The sequence below is a fragment of the Thecamonas trahens genome (genome assembly GCF_000142905.1).
Source record: "Thecamonas trahens ATCC 50062 unplaced genomic scaffold supercont1.9, whole genome shotgun sequence".
Taxonomy (NCBI): Eukaryota; order Apusomonadida; family Apusomonadidae; genus Thecamonas; species Thecamonas trahens.
The window spans coordinates 158170-174745 of record NW_013657671.1 but is presented as its reverse complement, the minus strand read 5'-3'; the positions used below and the strand labels follow the sequence as shown (position 1 = coordinate 174745).

The window sequence follows — 16576 nt, the reverse complement described above, 5'->3', positions numbered from 1 at the left end:
AGCTCCTCCCTCCTCCCCCCGCAGCCCCTCCCGGCCGCAGTGCGGGTCATGCCCATAGCCATCGGTTGCTATGATTCTGTTGCCACTCACAGCCCCCCCTCCCCCCCTCCCCTCCACCTCCTCCTACACCAATAGCAAGGTGCTGAGTGCTATGGAACGGTACCACGAGGTGGTGCCGGATGCTCCGCTGGCGAAGCGGAACACTCTTCCTTCCCTTATTGCAGCACTGCAGGCTGCAAAGACAAAGACAGAGCAGGAGGCTGGCCTGGCACTGGCTCAGCTCTCGGCTCGACCAGCGCTGCAGGGTTTTGTTATCGAGCTGTGGAACAACTATCAAGACGCACTGGCGCTGCTTCCTTTTGCTCTCCATGCGGTGGACACTCGCTCCTCGCCAGACCTTGCTGCTCTCGATGCCGAGTTTGAGACGCTCGAGCGAAGGCTCGACGCCGAAAAGTCGTTTTCGGCCCGACTGGCCTCGGAGAAGGACGTCCTTGTCCTTGCGCTGCAGGACGAGCAGCAGACTGTGGCCGAGCTCCAGGCCCGACTGGCCAATGCATCGCTTCTGCCGCAAACCGCACGCTCGGGACCAGCAGATGCCTCGCCGCGCGCGTCGCCGATCCCCTCCTCGACTCCATCGCGTGAGCGCGAGCGTGAGCTCGAGCTCGAGGTCCAGCGACTGCGCCGCCAGCTAGCAAAGGCAGGCGGCGGAGCGGCCAGCCCACCATCGGCTTCCTCGGATGTGCTTCGCTCACAGCTCGCAGAGCTGCAGGCCCAGCTGACGGTGGTCGAGCAGCTCGCCGCCACCCAGGCCCACCAGCTGCGGGCGTACCAGCTGAGCACGAGTCCCGCCCAGAGCCGCGCCACGAACTCGGGTGAACTGGCGGCACTCCGCGCCGAGCTTGCATCGACTCGCGCCGCGCTGACGCAGTCGCGAGCCGACAACGAGGCCCTGGTCCGATCGGCCCGAGCCGACATTTCCACCCTCAAGAGCGAGCTCTCGATGGCGCTTTCCAGCTCGATGGTTGTCTCGCAGCAGATGGAAACAACAGCAGAGGCTGATCTCCTCCGCGACCAGGTCTCCACGCTTCAGGCTGAACTTGCCTCGCTCTCGGCGGTCATGGCGTCTTCGAACTCACACCTGCTCTGGCCGTCCAACTCGACCCGTGGCTCGCCGCAGCAGAAGACAGCGGCCGCGACGCCGCCGCCGGCACCGCCGGTCGACACTGTTCCAGCGGCCGAGCTGCGGGTGGCCGAGGCCAGCATTGCCGCGCTCACCGTGAGCCTTGCGTCATCGCAGGCCGAGCTCGAGCGGTCTGCTGTCGACCTCGCTGCCGCCCAGTCGGATGCCGCCGACTTGGAAGTCAAGGCCGAGAAGGCATCGCGCGAGATTGCCCGGATCCAGGCCGAGCTCGACACTACTAACGCCCAGCTGGTGTCAACCCGTACCTCGGCCACAGTGACCGAGGCTGAGCTTGCCACGGCTCAGGCTAGCGTCGCGACGCTTACCCAGCAGCTGGCCGACGAGTCGCAGACCGCGCGGTCTGCCAAGCACGAGCTGGCCGCCGCACAGGACGCTCTGACTACGGCTGAGGCAAAGCTTGCGGCAGCACAGAATACGGTGCGCAACCGCGACGCGGCGCTCGTTCGTGCCGCGTCCGAGCGCGACACTCTCGAATCTTCGCACGCCTCGTCGCTCGCAGCGCTCCGTCGCGCCGCCAACGAAGCCGCCGAAGCTGCCGCGCAGCAGGCATCGGAGGCAGCCGCCGCTGCCGCGGCTGCGGCCCGGACCCGGGACGCCAAGATTGAGGCGCTTGAGAGCGACCTTGACCGAGCTGAGGACAAGCTCGTCGCAGCTAGTGCGCGCGAAGCCGAGCTTGTCAGCGAGCTTGCCGCAGCGCAAGCTGCGCTCGCCGCCACGGCACCGCTCAAGACTTTGGCCGCGACTGCCCAGGCGGCACTGACCGACTCGGCGACGAAGATCTCGTCGGTCAAGACGAAACTGTCGTCGACGATGGCCGAAAAGGCGGCGCTCTCGCAGTCGCTGGCCAAGTGGCAGGCGTACGCACTCGAGCTGGAGGCCGAGTCGTGGACGCTTTCGCAGCTCAAGACGACGCTGACCGAGACCCAGCAGGCGACGCATGCACTCTCCAACTCGACTGTTGAACTGGAGGGCCAGTTGCTTGACGTCTCGCGCCGCGCCGCTGCGCTCTCCAACGTCGAGGTTTCGCTTGTTTCGACCCGCTCCGACTTTGAGGCGGCGGCTGCCGACCGCACCCGCCTTCAATCTGAGCTCTCAGTCCTCCGCACTGAGCTTGAGTCGTCACAGGCACTCACCTCGCACACCCAGCTGGAGGTAACGCGCCTCGCGGAGGCGGAGTCGAACGCATCGGCGGCTGCCCATGAGACGCAGATCATGCTTGCCACCGCCCGTGCCCGCATCATCGAGCTCGAGGGCGACCTCGAACTCGCGCATGCCTCCCGCGACGCGGCCATCAAGAAGGTCAGCGTCCTCGCGCCCGAGCTGGAGCACACGTCAGAGCTCCTTGCCGAGGCTAAGATGAAGGCGGCTCAGCTGTCGAGCATTGCCGAAGAGCACACCATGCTCTCCATTGCCAACGCGGCGCTAACGTCAAACCTAGACGCAGTCACCCAAGAGCTGACGTCGTCCCAGCTTGATCTCCGCGCCGCCAACGCCAAGCTAGAGCACGCGTCTTCGCTCGAGGCTGAGCTCGCGACGGCACGGGCGGCGGCGGCGTCGGGCTCCAAGGACGTCTTTGCGGCTCAGTCCCAGCTCTCGGCGGCCAAGCTGGAGGTTGCACAGCTGCGCGACGCCCAAGTTGCGGCCGACGAGCATGCTCGTACGCTCGCGTCATCCAACACGGCGCTCAAGATCGCTGTCGGAAACGCCACTGCGCGGATAGAGGACCTGGAGTCTGAGCTCACCGTGGCGAGCCGGGCCAATGTCGAAGCGGCGGCGCTGAAGACCCAGCTCGCCGAGAGCCAAGATCAGCTCGCGGCAGCGTTGGCGGCCAAGACCCAGCTCAAGGCTGCTCTGGATGAGCTGCGCAACACCGAGAGCTCGCTTGATCGGGCGACTGCGTCACGCGACCAGTTCGCTGACCAGCTGACAGTGGCGCAGACTCGCGCCGCCGCCCTCGAGTCGTCGGTTGCTGTGGCCGAGTCGAGCGTGACGGCCGAGCAAGCTCGGGTTGCTCAGCTTGAGCAGCTGCTGACGAGCGAGCGGAACAATACCGCGGCTGCTGCTGCCGCTGCTGCCGGGGCGTCGCAGCAGGTCTCGACGCTCACGTCGCAGCTCGCGTCGGCCAATGCCGAGCTGCTCACGCTGCGGCCGCTAGCGGACGAGGTGGCGTCACTCAACCAGGCTCTGACAGTGGCGAGGGCGTCGCTTGCCGGCGCCAGTGCCTCCGCGGCTGAGCTTGCGCCTCTGCCGGCCAGACTCGCTGCCACTGAGGGTGAGCTCAAGGCTGCACGAGCCGAGCTCGAGGATCTCGCCGCGGTCAAGAGTTCGCTAGCAAGCACGCTGGCGTCGTCCAACTCGTCGCTCGAGCAGGCGACCGAGCAGCTTGCGGTGCTGGAGGCGTCCGAGGCCCGGGCGCGGGCGCTGGCCCGCGATAAGCAGACGCTGCTCGACGAAATGGAGACAGTGTCCGCCGCGCTCCACGACGCCCAGCGCGAGCTCCTGGCGCTGCCCAAGATCAAGGATGAGCTCGCGGCCGCGCAGCAGGAAGTGCTCGACACCCTCGCTGCGCATCACAAGGTGGTGGTCCGGCTCCACCAGCTTGAATCGAGCGCCGAGCAGCTGCGTCAGATGGAGGAACGCCACAATACTGTCGTCGACGACCGGATGCGGCTGGCTGCCCAGCTCGAGACGGTGACAACCGAGCACGAGGCGGCCGCGGCTCGGGCGGCTGCCCTCAACTCGGAGCTGGCCCAGACAACTGTGCGGCTGCAAGACGCTCTTGCGGCAAACGAGTTCCTCCGCGACGAGATTCAGAACACGATGCTCTCGCTTGAGTCGACTGAGCGGGAGGTTGCGCTCCTTGCACCCGTCCGCGACGAGCTTGCACGTGTTCTGGCCGACTCGGCCCAACTTCAGGCCAAGTCGAGTGATCTCGACCTAGTTAGTGCACAGCGAGACGCGGCGTCGCAGCATGCTGCCGAGGTTGAGGCCAAGCTCCTCGCCACCGAGGCACAGCTCCGGGAAGTTCGTGATGCCAACACGGCGCTTTCGGGCTCATTGGCGTCTGCGGAGGCCGAGCGGGTGGCGTTGCGGGATGCTCTACAGGTGGCACAGGAGGCGACCGGCGCCGAGCGCAATGCGCGCAAGGACGCTCAGGCCGAAGCGGTGCGGGCGACCGCCGCGGCAGAGGAGGCCAAGCTTGCTCTCGCACACCTGGACATCAAGCACTCTGCGCTGACCGAGTCGAACTCGGCGCTCAAATCTGCCCACGAAACGCTGAGCAGAGAGCACGCGGCTCTCAAGCACGACCTTCTGCGCGTGACGACTCTCTCGCGCGAGAAGGAGGCTGCGCTAGCAAGCGTGGCCGAGCTGCAGAGCTCGCTGGCGGCAGCGCACGACGCCCTTGCTGCGTCACACACCAAGCTCGGCGATCGTAACCGCGAGGCTGCCGAGGCCAAGGCCGCGGCGGCTGAGGCCAAGGCCGAGCTGAACGTGGTCGGATCACGCACCGAGTCGCTGGCGGCCGAAGTCGCCGCCAAGGACCAGGCGCTGGCCTCAGTCAAGGCTGCACTCGCCGAGTCACAGGCTGCAAAGTCTACTGTGGACACAGCGCTGGCAAGCAGCTCTGCTGAGAACAAGGCGCTCGCAGCCAAGCTCGAAGCAGCGACAGCGACAGTTGCTGCCGCCGAGCGTCGTCATGACACGGCACTGGCCGAGAGCCGTGCGACCGCCGCCGCGGACCTCAGCGAGGCTCAGCGGCGGCTCGACGGAGCACGGGCCGAGAAGGCTACCATCGAGACCGAGCTGGCCGGCGTCCGCGCTGAGCTTATTTCTGCCGAGGCAGCTGCGCGTGCCGCGACGCGCCGAGCCGAGTCGGCCGAGGCGGCGCTTGCCGAGGCGCAGGCCAGCATCGAGGCCCGCGACGCTGCTGCGGTAACAAGTTCGGACGCAGAGACATTCTTTGCGAAGCAGCTGGCAGAGGCCCAGGCCGCCAAGCGTGCGGTGGAGGAGGCGCGCGCGGCCGACGCGATTGCGGCCGATGCAGCGCGTGCGGCCGATGCGGACGCCGCAGCTGCGCGACTTGCAGCTGTCCGGCGCGAAGCCGGCGACGCCCGTGTGACTGCGGATGCTCGCGCTGCCGAGCTGGAGAACAAGATTCGCGAGCTAGAAGCTGCACTTGTGCGCGAGCACGACAAGGTGGCTGCGGCGGGCCTCGCCGCCGCGACACAAGAGGCTGACATCCGGGCAGCGAGCACAACCAATGCGGCACTACGGGCTGAGATTGCGTCTTTGCAGCAGCAAGTTGGCGAGTCCAACGAGATTGCACAGAGCGCTCGGGGCGAGGCCGCAGCAGCAGCCAGCCGCGCACAGGCGCTGCAGTCGAAGCTCGAGGTGGCCGAGGCCCATGCTGCGTCGCTGACCAGCGACCTCGATGTGACGCGGGCGGCGGTTCTCACTGCCGAGCACGCGTGTTCAGAGGCGCGGCGCGAAGCGGATGCGGCGCATGCCCAGGTTTCCGTTCTCCAGCGGGAGGCTGCTTTGAGCCGCGCCACCGTCCTGGAGGCGCAAGCCTCGGCCTCACAGCTGGCCGAGGCCCACGAGCGGGCCGTGGCCCAGACCCGTGAGCTTAAGAGCAAGCTGGGATTGGCCTCGGAGCGACTGGCAGCGTCGGACGAGGCACTGGAGCAGGCGACGCGGCTCAACGACGAGCTGCAGAACGCGCAGCGGGAGATGACTGCCTCGCTGCAGGCGACCCAGAGCCAATTGCTGGAGTCACGGGCTGGTCAGACACAGGCTATGGATGCTGTTCGTGCCGAGAAGGCTACCCAGGACGCGCTGCGGCAACAGCTTGCCGGCCTGGAGGCACAGTTGGCGTCGCTGACGAAGAACAGCGGTGACGCGACGTCGACAGCAGCAGCACTCCGACTAGAGGTTGCGCAGCAAGCGGCCGAGCTTGGCACACTGAAGGCGTCGAACGAGATGCTGACCAGTAACCTTGACGCTGCAGTGCAGCGGGAAGTGGCGGCAGCGGAGGCGGCGCGCGAAGCGCGTGCGCGCGCTGCAGAGCTCGAAGTCCTCCTCGAGTCGAAGACCCTGCAGGCCGGGGCTGGTGCGACCGCGCTGGCGAACGTCAAGTCACAGCTGGCGACGATGCAGGAGAAGCACGCGGCGTTGGTGGCAAGCTCGGCACAGGACGAGGAGGCGCTTCATGCGGCCCAGTCGCGGGTGCAGGTCGAGTCGGCCAAGGCACAGGTGGCGATGGACCAAGCGGCAGCTGCTGGAGCGCAGCTGCTCTCCGTTGAGCAGCGGCTTAACACGGCGACAGCAGCCGCGGCCGCCTCGAAGGAGGAGGCTGCGGCTGCGGCGGGCGAAGCACGGGCGCTCAAGTCGCGTGTTGCGGCGCTAGAGGCGGAACTCGAGCGCGTGACGGTCGCCGCAAAGGCCAAGGAATCGTCACGGGTCGAGGCGATGGAGCGAGGCGATGCGCTGGCTGATGCCAAGGCTGATGCCGAGCGTTTGCTGCGGGCGGCGGAACAGAAGGCACTCGACGCCGAAGCCGAGGCCGAAGCTGCGCGCACGCGAGCAACGGCATCTCGGGATGCTGCCGCGGCCGCCGATCTGGCTGCACTCGAGGCTGGCAAGGAGCGCGACGCTGCGCTCCGTGACAAGTCCCGCGCCGAGACGCGGGCCGCCGAGGCCGAGGCCGAGGCGGAAGCGGCACAGAGGGTTGCAGCCGAGGCCAAGGCGGAGGCTGTTGGGGCTCAGGCACGGGTTGCCGAGCTGACCGATAGCCTGCGGGCACTGCGGAGCGAGCTGGCGTCCAAGGACGACGCCGCAGCTGTACAGAGCATTCAGATCGAGAGCATCCAGCGACAGAGCGAGTCGAGCTCTCGATCAAGCGAGACAGCCCAGAATGCGCTTGCTGACGCGCAGCGCGAGGTCAAGTCGCTCCGCCTGGAGCTCGGATCCGAGAAGGATGCCCATGCAAGCGTGGCGCTGCAGCTGTCGTCGGCTCAGGCTCAGGTTCGTGAGATGACTGCGGCATTGGCTCGGGTGCAAGAGGCCAAGGAGTCGATGGCGGAGCGGCTGGTGGCGAGCCATGAAGAGTGCGTCGAGACGGCAGCAGAGCTGAAGAGGACTCAGCGAAGCCTTGAGAGTCTCCGGGCGGAGCACGAGGCAATGTCGCAGGAGGCTGCGGTGCTGTCGAGCAAGCTTAAGGCAGCCAAGGCGGCAGCGGCGACCGAGCGTGAAGCTCGTGAAGAGTTCGAAGCTGCTGCCAGCATGGCTGACTCCACTCTTGCGACGACCAAGGCTGAGCTTGAGCGGGCCAAGGTGCTGTGCGAGAAGCATTCTTCGGACGTCACTTCGCTGAGCGAGGCGCTGCAAGAGTCTGAAATGGCGCAGGCGGCGCTAGGCCGCAAGTGTGAAGAGCTTGAGAGCGAGCTGATGGACTCCGAGAGTCACGTGGAGCAGCTCGTGGCTAAGATTGACGAGCTGCTTAGCCTGCACGAGTCGACTGAAGCAGCGGCGGCAGCGTCGGCGACGGCGCTCGACGAAGCCGAAGCGCTGCTTGCGAGCCGGACTGCCGAAGCCGAGACAGCATTGGCCCAGCTGGAGGCGACGCGACAGGCGCTTGATGCAGCCGAGCTCTCCGGGCAAGCGATGATTTCGCGCGAGGAAGCACTTCACCAGGTCAAGTCCGACCTGGTGAACGAGACGGCACGGCTTCGCGAGGAGCTCTCGCTCGCCAACAGCGAAGCTGCCCAGAACGAAAACGCACTCAAGGATTCGGAGGCTGCGCGTAGTGCGGTAGAGGCACGGCTTGCGCGGGCGCTCGACGACGGCGACGCGGCTCGTGAGGCTGCGGCTGACGCCGACGCGCGCGAGCTTGCACTGGGTGCCGAGCTCAAGCGGGCACAGGCGCGACTTGCTGTTGCGGAAGCTGAGGCGAGCGACGGCGCCAATGCGCTTGTGCGTGTGCACGAGCTCGAGCGGGAGCTGGCCGCAGCTGGCCGCGCGGCTGAGCGTGCGGATGAGCTTGAGGATGACCTCGCGCAACAGCGCGCCGAGCTGCGCGAGCTTCGAGCCGAGCTGCAGCAGGCGCACGACGAGGCCAACCACGAGCGGGGGGTGGCTGCGCGACTGCGCGAGGCACTCTCCAGCTCTGAGGAGCTGCTGCACGAGGCGCAGTCTGAGGTGGTTCTTCTTACCGGTGCAGTGAGCAAGGCGCGATCGCAGTCGTCGAGCTTGCAAGTGGCAGTGGAAGAGCTGGAAGACGAGCTTGCCGCGGCGAAGGCCAAACTGACAGCACGACGGGGTACGGAATGAGGAAAAAAGGGGGGTAACATGCCCTTCTGCAACGAGAAATGCGAGTGTGAGACTCACTGGGGAGCACGAGTGGTGGTGGATGGGAGTAGATGAGGCTACAGAGCGCGAGGAGCGACTGGCCGAGGCCGCCGCTGACGTGGCCCGGCTTGCAGGCGAAGTGGAGGCAGCGCGTTCCCAGGCGAAGGCCGTCGCTGTGTCCAGGTCCGAGCAGACAGCGTTGGACGCTGCCGATGACGAGATCGAGCAGGCTGGTGTGGATGCCGTAGCTGCGGCTCTCGAGGAGACACGGCGCCGGCTAGCAGAGTCGCGTGATGCAGAGCGGGCGGCACGGCAACAGCTTCGGGCGTTGCGGTCGTCACTGGAGGCGAGTGAGGCTGAGACAAGCAGACTGCGTGCTTGCGAGGCGCGGTCGCAGCGCGATGCTGCCGAGGCAGCCACTGCACTGGAGCGTGCGCGAGCGCGCGCCGAGCTGAGTGCTGGTCGTGAACGAGAGCTTGGTGCTGCCGTGACGGTGCTAGAAGGCGAAGTGGCCGAGACGCGTCGACAGCAGAGTGCGCTCGAGCGGGAAGTAGCTGGACTCCGTGACGACGGCACATGTTTGAGGCAGCAGCTTCAGGCGATTGGGTCACAGCGGCAAGCGGAACGCGAGCGGGCAGGACGTGATGCGACCGCGCAGGCGGCCGAGATCGCTGAGATGCGACGAGAGCTTGCCATGGCTAATCGAGCCAACGCGGTGTTGGAGGCTAAGCTCGAGGGCGCTGCAGAGCGGGAAGAGGCACACGCTGTTGCACGCGAGGCAAGCGGCGCACGAGCTGCCGAGCTTCAGGCGCGTGCAGTCGCTGCACGCGAGGAAGCTGTTGCTGGCACGGCACGCGAGGGCGAGCTGCGCCAGTCGTTGCACGAGGCATTGGCACGGGCAGCCGGGCTAGAAGCGTCGCGGGATGGGCTGATGGCGAGCCTGTCTGAGCGAGACGACACGGTTGCGCGTGAACGCCAGCTCGTCAGCCAGCTCCGCGAGCAGCTGAAGGCGCAAGCGCGGGCTGCCGACGAGAGCATTCGTAAGCTTCGGGATGTGGTGGATCAGCAAGCAGGCGAGGTGAGCGAGCTGCGGCGGTTGGTGCGCGAGGCCGAAAGCCTTCTCGAGGCTGAGCGCAGGGCGCGGGCATCGAGCGAGGCGCGGGAGGAGCAGGCTGAGGCGCGACTGGCAGCTGCACGGAGCGAGCATGAGGAAGCGATGACTGCGTTTGGCGCAACCAAGGCTAAGCTGAGCGTAGCGGAGACGGAGCGGAGCGGACTGGCATCAGCGGTGGCCAAGTTGGAGGAGACCAGTGGGCGCGAGAGTGCGGCCAAGATGGAGATAGCGCTCCAAGTGCGTGAGCTTAGTGCGCAGAGTGCCAGCGAAGCGACGAGCCTGGCGGCGGCGCGTCGAGAAGTGAGCACGCTCCGCGAGGAACTAGTGCAGACAGAGAGCAAGCTTGCGCGGACGCGCATCGACCTGGATGCCAAAGCAAGTGCGTTGGAGGAGGTACGAGCTGCGTGCGCGGGAGCTGTGGCGGAAGGCGTGTCGCTACGAGAGCGAGTCGCCACGGCCGAGGCCGAGTCGAACCGGTTCCGGACTGCCTGCCAAGAAAGCCAGGAGCGCGAGCGCGAGCTGCGTGTGCATGCTGGAGCGCTAGAGGAGAAATGCGCACGATTGGAGGCGCGCCGTGATGGTCTTGTCGACGAAGTGGCTGGCTTGACTAGCTCGCTGTCTCAGGCGCGTGCGGATGCCTCGCATGCGCGCGACGAAGCAGCGCAATGTATGGCTGCAAGTAAGGAGCGTGTGGCCGGCCTGGAAGCCGAATTGGCTGGGCTGCGAAAGCAGGTCGAGCTGACGGTTGACGAGAACAGCCGGTTGAGCAACCGACTCGCGGCTACCGAGGCAAGCGCTGCAGAAGTCAAGACGCGCCTTCAGGGCGACGTGGACGCTGCGCGTGACGAGGCGCGGAAGGTTTCCGGCGATCGTGCGAATGAGCGGGCGAATGCGGCGCGGCTTGCGACCGAAGTCGACGAGTTGAAGGCTCGAGCCGAGGCTGAAGCACGGGCAGCTGTGCGTTCGCGAAGCGAGCTTGAGGCCGAGTTGGCTGCTGGAAAGGAGAAGATCTGCAGAGCAGAAGATGAGCTTGCAACAGCGCGGACCAAGTGGGTGGAGGCGCGTGCTGAGCTCGAGGGACGTGAAGCTCAACTGGGTGCAGAGCTTAGTGGAGCCAAGCGTGAGCTGAAGATTCAAGCAACCAAGCTTGCACGCGTAGAGAGCGAGCTTGCTGAAGTGAGCGGCGAGCTTTCCGCGGCGAAGAAGCGAGCGGGAGAGGCTGAAGGTGAGCTCGCGACAGCGCTCGCATCGCTGGGTCGGAGCGAGGCCGAGGCAGCTGCGTTAGCGAAGAAGGCAACTTGCAGCGAGGAAGATGCAGCGAGCCGGGTAGCCCGGCTCGATGCGGATCGTTCCGCCGAGCGGGCGCGACACGGTGAGACTGTCAGCGAGCTTCAAGGTCTGGTGGCAGCCGCAAAGGAGGAGAACGCGCGGATACGGGAAGAGCTGCGTACTGCAGCCGCGACCAGCCAGGCCAAGATCAGCCAGTTGGAGGCCGAGCTTGGCGATGTCAAGGCATCAGCTGCGCAGCGGATCTCGCAGCTCGAGACCGAGCTTTCGGAGGCCAGAGTGAAGTCGCTGGCGAAGATTGGCGAGCTCGAGGCCGAGCTAGCACTCGAACGGACTACGTCGGCGAAACGGATCAGCGCGCTGGAGGCCGAGGTGGTCGACGCGGAAGCGGTGTCTGTGGCCAAGTTTGAGCAGGTCAAGGTCGAGGAGGCCGAACACCTGTCGCGGGTCAAGTCCGAGGTGGAGCTGAGCCGGGCAACCGAGGCGCGTCGGATTGCGGAGCTGGATGAGGAGCTCGCGGAAGCGCGGCAGAAGAGCAAAGCGCGCATCGTCGAGCTCGAGGATGAACTGGCACGCGTTCGAGGGGAAAGCAAGATGCAGGCCGAAGGCCTAGAGGCGGAGATTGTGGGGCTGAGGAAGACTGTGGCTGGGCTGGAAACTACGTGCGCCGGCTCCGAAAGGCGGGTTAGTGGGCTCGAGGACGAAGTGTCAAGACTCGAGGCCAAGGTTGCTGCTGTGGAGCGCGATGGAGAGACTCGATTGGAGGCTGCAGAGAAGCGGATCCAGGGTGCGACAGACCGAGCTGATCTGCTGCAAGGACGGCTTGGTGACGTCCAGGCAGAGCTTGCCGGTGCACGGGAGAAGTTGGCTGTGACCGAGGTGAAGCTGGCAGAGGTGAAGCAGAGTGACGGCGAGCGTATCACTGCGCTTGAGGCCGAGCTGGCGTCGACCAAGGAGGATGATACCAAGCGGATCACTACACTCGAGGCGGAGCTGGCTGAGGTGCAGGAGAAGCTTGCTGCCGCCGAGGCGGAGCTGGCTTCGACCAAGGAGGGCGATGCCGAGCGGATCACTGCACTCGAGGCGGAGCTGGCTTCGACCAAGGAGGGTGATGCCGAGCGGATCACCGCCCTCGAGGCCGAGCTGGCGTCGACCAAGGAGGATGATACCAAGCGGATCACCGCCCTCGAGGCGGATCTGGCATCGACCAAGGAGGGCGATGCCGAGCGGATCTCCGCCCTCGAGGCGGATCTGGCATCGACCAAGGAGGGCGATGCCGAGCGGATCACTACACTCGAGGCGGAGCTGGCTGAGGTGCAGGAGAAGCTTGCTGCCGCCGATACCGAGCTGGCGTCGACCAAGGAGGGTGATGCCGAGCGGATCACTGCACTCGAGGCCGAGCTGGCGTCGACCAAGGAGGGCGATGCCGAGCGTATCACTGCGCTTGAGGCCGAGCTGGCGTCGACCAAGGAGGATGATACCAAGCGGATCACTACACTCGAGGCGGAGCTGGCTGAGGTGCAGGAGAAGCTTGCTGCCGCCGAGGCGGAGCTGGCTTCGACCAAGGAGGGTGATGCCAAGCGGATCACTGCACTCGAGGCGGAGCTGGCGTCGACCAAGGAGGGCGATGCCAAGCGGATCACTACACTCGAGGCGGAGCTGTCTGAGGTGCAGGAGAAGCTTGCTGCCGCCGAGGCGGAGCTGGCGTCGACCAAGGAGGGTGATGCCGAGCGGATCACTACACTCGAGGCGGAGCTGTCTGAGGTGCAGGAGAAGCTTGCTGCCGCCGATACCGAGCTGGCGTCGACCAAGGAGGGCGATGCCGAGCGGATTACCGCCCTCGAGGCGGAGCTGGCGTCGACCAAGGAGGGCGATGCCGAGCGGATCACCGCCCTCGAGGCGGAGCTGGCGTCGACCAAGGAGGATGATACCAAGCGGATCACTACACTCGAGGCGGAGCTGTCTGAGGTGCAGGAGAAGCTTGCTGCCGCCGAGGCGGAGCTGGCGTCGACCAAGGAGGATGATACCAAGCGGATCACTACACTCGAGGCGGAGCTGGCGAGGTGCAGGAGAAGCTTGCTGCCGCCGAGGCCGAGCTGGCGTCGACCAAGGAGGGTGATGCCGAGCGGATCACTGCACTCGAGGCGGAGCTGGTCGAGGTGCAGGAGAAGCTTGCAGCCGCCGAGGCGGAGCTGGCTTCGACCAAGGAGGGTGATGCCGAGCGGATCACTGCACTCGAGGCGGAGCTGGCGTCGACCAAGGAGGATGATGCCGAGCGGATCACTGCACTCGAGGCGGAGCTGGCCGAGGTGCAAGAGAAGCTTGCTGCCGCCGAGACGGAGCTGTCTATCATTGCTGACCGCGATGCCCGAATCGCCGAGCTGACAGAGACTCTGGCTGCACGCGATGCTCGCATTGCCGACCTGGAGACTGAGGCCGACGACGAGTCGACCAAGCTTGCCTCCAAGGTCTCTCAGGCCGAGCTCGAGCTCGAGAGCAATAAGGCTCAGCTTGCTGCCATGCACACCGAGCTTTCTGCTCTCCAAGATGCGGACCAGAATCGCATCGCTGAGCTTGAGGCCGAACTTGCCGCTCTCAAGGCCGAGATGGAGTCTTCTGATGCCGAGCTTCGCGCACGCATCGCCGAGCTCGAGGATGAGCTTGCTCGACTGCGCGAGGCTGACGATGCCCGCATTGCTGATATGCAAGAGCGCCTGGTTTCCCTCACTTCCAAGCTCGACGCCACCCACGCCGAGCTAGATGCCATCCAGGCTCGTGACACCGAGCATGTTGAGGAGCTCTCGCGCTCGCTGGCTGAGGCCCAGTCGACCGCAGCTACAGAAGCCGACCAGATCGCCGCTCTTGAGACCGAACTGGCCGCCCTTGAGGAGGTATACTCGCTTGCCCACGCTGATGATGTAGCCGCGCTGACCACTCTCCGCGATCGTGTCGCCGAGCTCGAGGCCGAGTTGGCTGCGGCTGCTGAAAAGGGGACTCGGTTTGTGCCGACGGCCGCCCTCGTCCCGACCATGCGCGCTGTTCACGATGCGTTTGACTCGGACCTCGAGCTCGCTCTTGCCGCCTATGGCGTGACCAAAAGTGATGCCGATGCTGGTGGCCTTCCTGCATGCGACGGCGGTGTGGCTCTGGCCGTCTCTGCAGACGTCTCCAAGCCGTATGGCTACGCCGCAGTCCGTCACAACATCCTCCTGTTGTACTCTTCGGCGGCTACCGATGCTGGCGTCGAGAACGCAGTCCGCCTCGACGGCGGAGCTTTCGAGGGCACAATTGCAGCGGACGGTCATGTACTCGTCTTTGTGGTGCCGGGTCGTAGCAACGGCTGTCCGGATATCCGCTACACGCTCACACCGAGCTCGCCAGCCGACGTTCCTGCGTGGCGCGCCGCGCTCGCGGCTGCATTTACCTGGTGGCACGTCGCTGCCGCAACCATCGGCCGTGCGACGGCTGCAGGTGCGCGTGGCTCGTTCTTGGGCCAGGACATGGCTGTGCCCGATGTGACGAGTGTCGCTGTGGATGATGCAGCCGACGCTGACGGAGAGCAAGGTTCGCCGCTGGCGGTAAGGGCCGCCTCCAGCTCGGCCGCTTCTGGCTGCGTGCGCTCAGAACAGCTGGCCGCGTTTCGGGCAGCTATGGCTGCGGCAAGTGCGCTCCAAGCGGAGGCAGGAGCCAAGGTCTTTGAGCATCGCTCGAGCGCCACCAAGGCACAAGTGGATGCCGCGCTGAATGGGCCGCTTGCGATGGCACCACCGGCCGCAAAGGTGGACAAGTCGAAGCTTGAGGTGCTTGCGCTCGATGATGCCGACACCGACAGCGACGACGACGAGCGCACTGCCGGTGCCAGCGCATCGGTGCCAGCAGCCGAGCCGCAGCCCGACCCCGAGACCGAGAGGCGCGACAAGGCGCGGAAGATTCTTCTCGGGCTCAAGCCGCAGCTCGGGTGTGTGGTGGTCGACACGGCATCGACAGGAGTGGTGATCAAGGAGTTGCGGACCGGCAAGGCTGCCGAGGCCGCGGGGCTGCTCGTTGGTGACGCCATCACGGCGGTTGGCGGCATGCCGACCAACTCAAAGCCGGATTTTATGGTTATTATGTCGCACGCGTTCCCCGGTGAGACCGAGGCGTTTACGGTCTCTCGCGCCGGGAACGAGCTCGAGGTGTCGGTCCAGTTCGGCGCAGCCAACTACTCGATGAAGCAGCTGCAGAAGCTGCGGGCCATTGCCGGCCTCGAGTGGTGCAAGGCGCACGACATGCATCACGTCCACGAGGTGAACGAGTAAAACCGCGGCTAGTGGGTGCGGGCAGCGAGGTTGGAGATGATGGTGTGAATGCGGAGAAGGATGGGTCCGACCTCGGGGTCGTTGATCAGTTGCACCGCCGACGACGGGTCTGTCAGCAGCATGTGGAAGGCCTGAAGGACGTGTGGCTTGCGCAGGCCGGCCTGGATGGTTGGATTGTTGACAATGGCCTGGACAATAGGCGACTGCGTGTCGATTGATGGCGTAACGTCGTCTACGCCCAGGCTACCATCGCTTGGAGCACCCTCGTTCGCGCCGGGCCGCCGTGCCGCGACGAGCGCGTCGGCAGTGTCAAAGTCGCCAAGGAGCCAGGCTACGGTGGCCTCCTCGTGGTTGTCGGTAGCGCGAAGGGCGGCGATAATGTCATCATCGGGAAAGCCCATGTCACGGATCGAGGCCAGGATGTCTGCGTTGGGCTGGAAGGGGTCTGCGTCAAGCGATTCAGTGTGCTCGGACACAGAGGGCTCGCCGGCAGCGTCACCAGCAGACGATGGTGGTGGCGCAGCGATTGCGCCCGTGGCACTTGCGTCAGCTGCAGCGGAGGGAGCCAGTACGCCGACGCGCTGGAGCTCTTCTTCGGAGAGTGGGGCGTCAAGCGAGGGATCGCCCTCGTGCAGTAGCAGCCACTCCATGGCGCGAGCAACCGAGTCGCCGGCGAGCATGAGCGCCTTGCGGGCGTGGGCTTCGGGGAAGCCCATGTCAGTGAGGGCAGCAAGTGGGCCAGCAGCAACCGGTGGCGGGACTCGAGCCGGCTGTGGCGTCGATGAGGCATGAACGTCCTGTGACGCCTCGTCGGCGTCGAGCGCGTCGACAGGAATGCCAAGGAGCGAGGAGACGAGCTCACGGACCGAGGCGCACACGTTATGTGCACGATCGAGCGAGGCATCGTCGTCATCGATGGCGGCGGAGGTGACGCGCATGACTTCGTCCATTGACGGCGGCAGGCCGGGCTCTGGCGGCGGCGGGTCGACCGGCGGACGAGCCATGACAGCGAGCAGCGGTGGAGCGCCCGGTCCGACAAAGACATCAGGAACAAGCTCATCGGTGTGACCGGAGGGCATTGGATGCGGCGGTGGCGGGAGCAGACGCATGGCCTCCACCACGCCCAGCGCATCAGCAGCAGCAGCAGTTGCTGTGGCATAGGTAGCCGGCGGGGCGAGGGCGAGGGCGACGGTACGACCGGACAGGTCAGCCACGGCAAGGGTGACGGTGGCCGGCGGCGAGGGGGTGGGCGAGTGCATGGGGTGGGTGGGGGGGAGGGTGGGGGTGTGGGGGGTGTGGAAGAAGGGGTGGGGTGGACGGGTGTGGCCA

At 66.0% G+C, this 16576-nt stretch overlaps 2 protein-coding genes across 2 annotated transcripts; one reads left to right on the top strand and one right to left on the bottom strand.

Moving 5' to 3' along the window:
- Positions 1-151: 151 nt before the first annotated feature.
- On the top strand, positions 152-15261 carry AMSG_02281 (uncharacterized protein; the record flags this gene model as incomplete). The annotated part of the gene is made up of 3 exons (XM_013905376.1): positions 152-8519; positions 8620-12917; positions 13013-15261. 3 exons carry the CDS (start codon positions 152-154, stop codon positions 15245-15247), a joined length of 14901 nt encoding a protein of 4966 aa, XP_013760830.1. The 3' UTR covers positions 15248-15261.
- On the bottom strand, positions 15031-16506 carry AMSG_02280 (ubiquitin-associated domain-containing protein 1; the record flags this gene model as incomplete). Its single annotated transcript, XM_013905375.1, has 1 exon — positions 15031-16506. The coding sequence occupies one exon, from the start codon at positions 16504-16506 to the stop codon at positions 15256-15258; it is 1251 nt and encodes a 416-aa protein (XP_013760829.1). The 3' UTR covers positions 15031-15255.
- Positions 16507-16576: the final 70 nt, after the last annotated feature.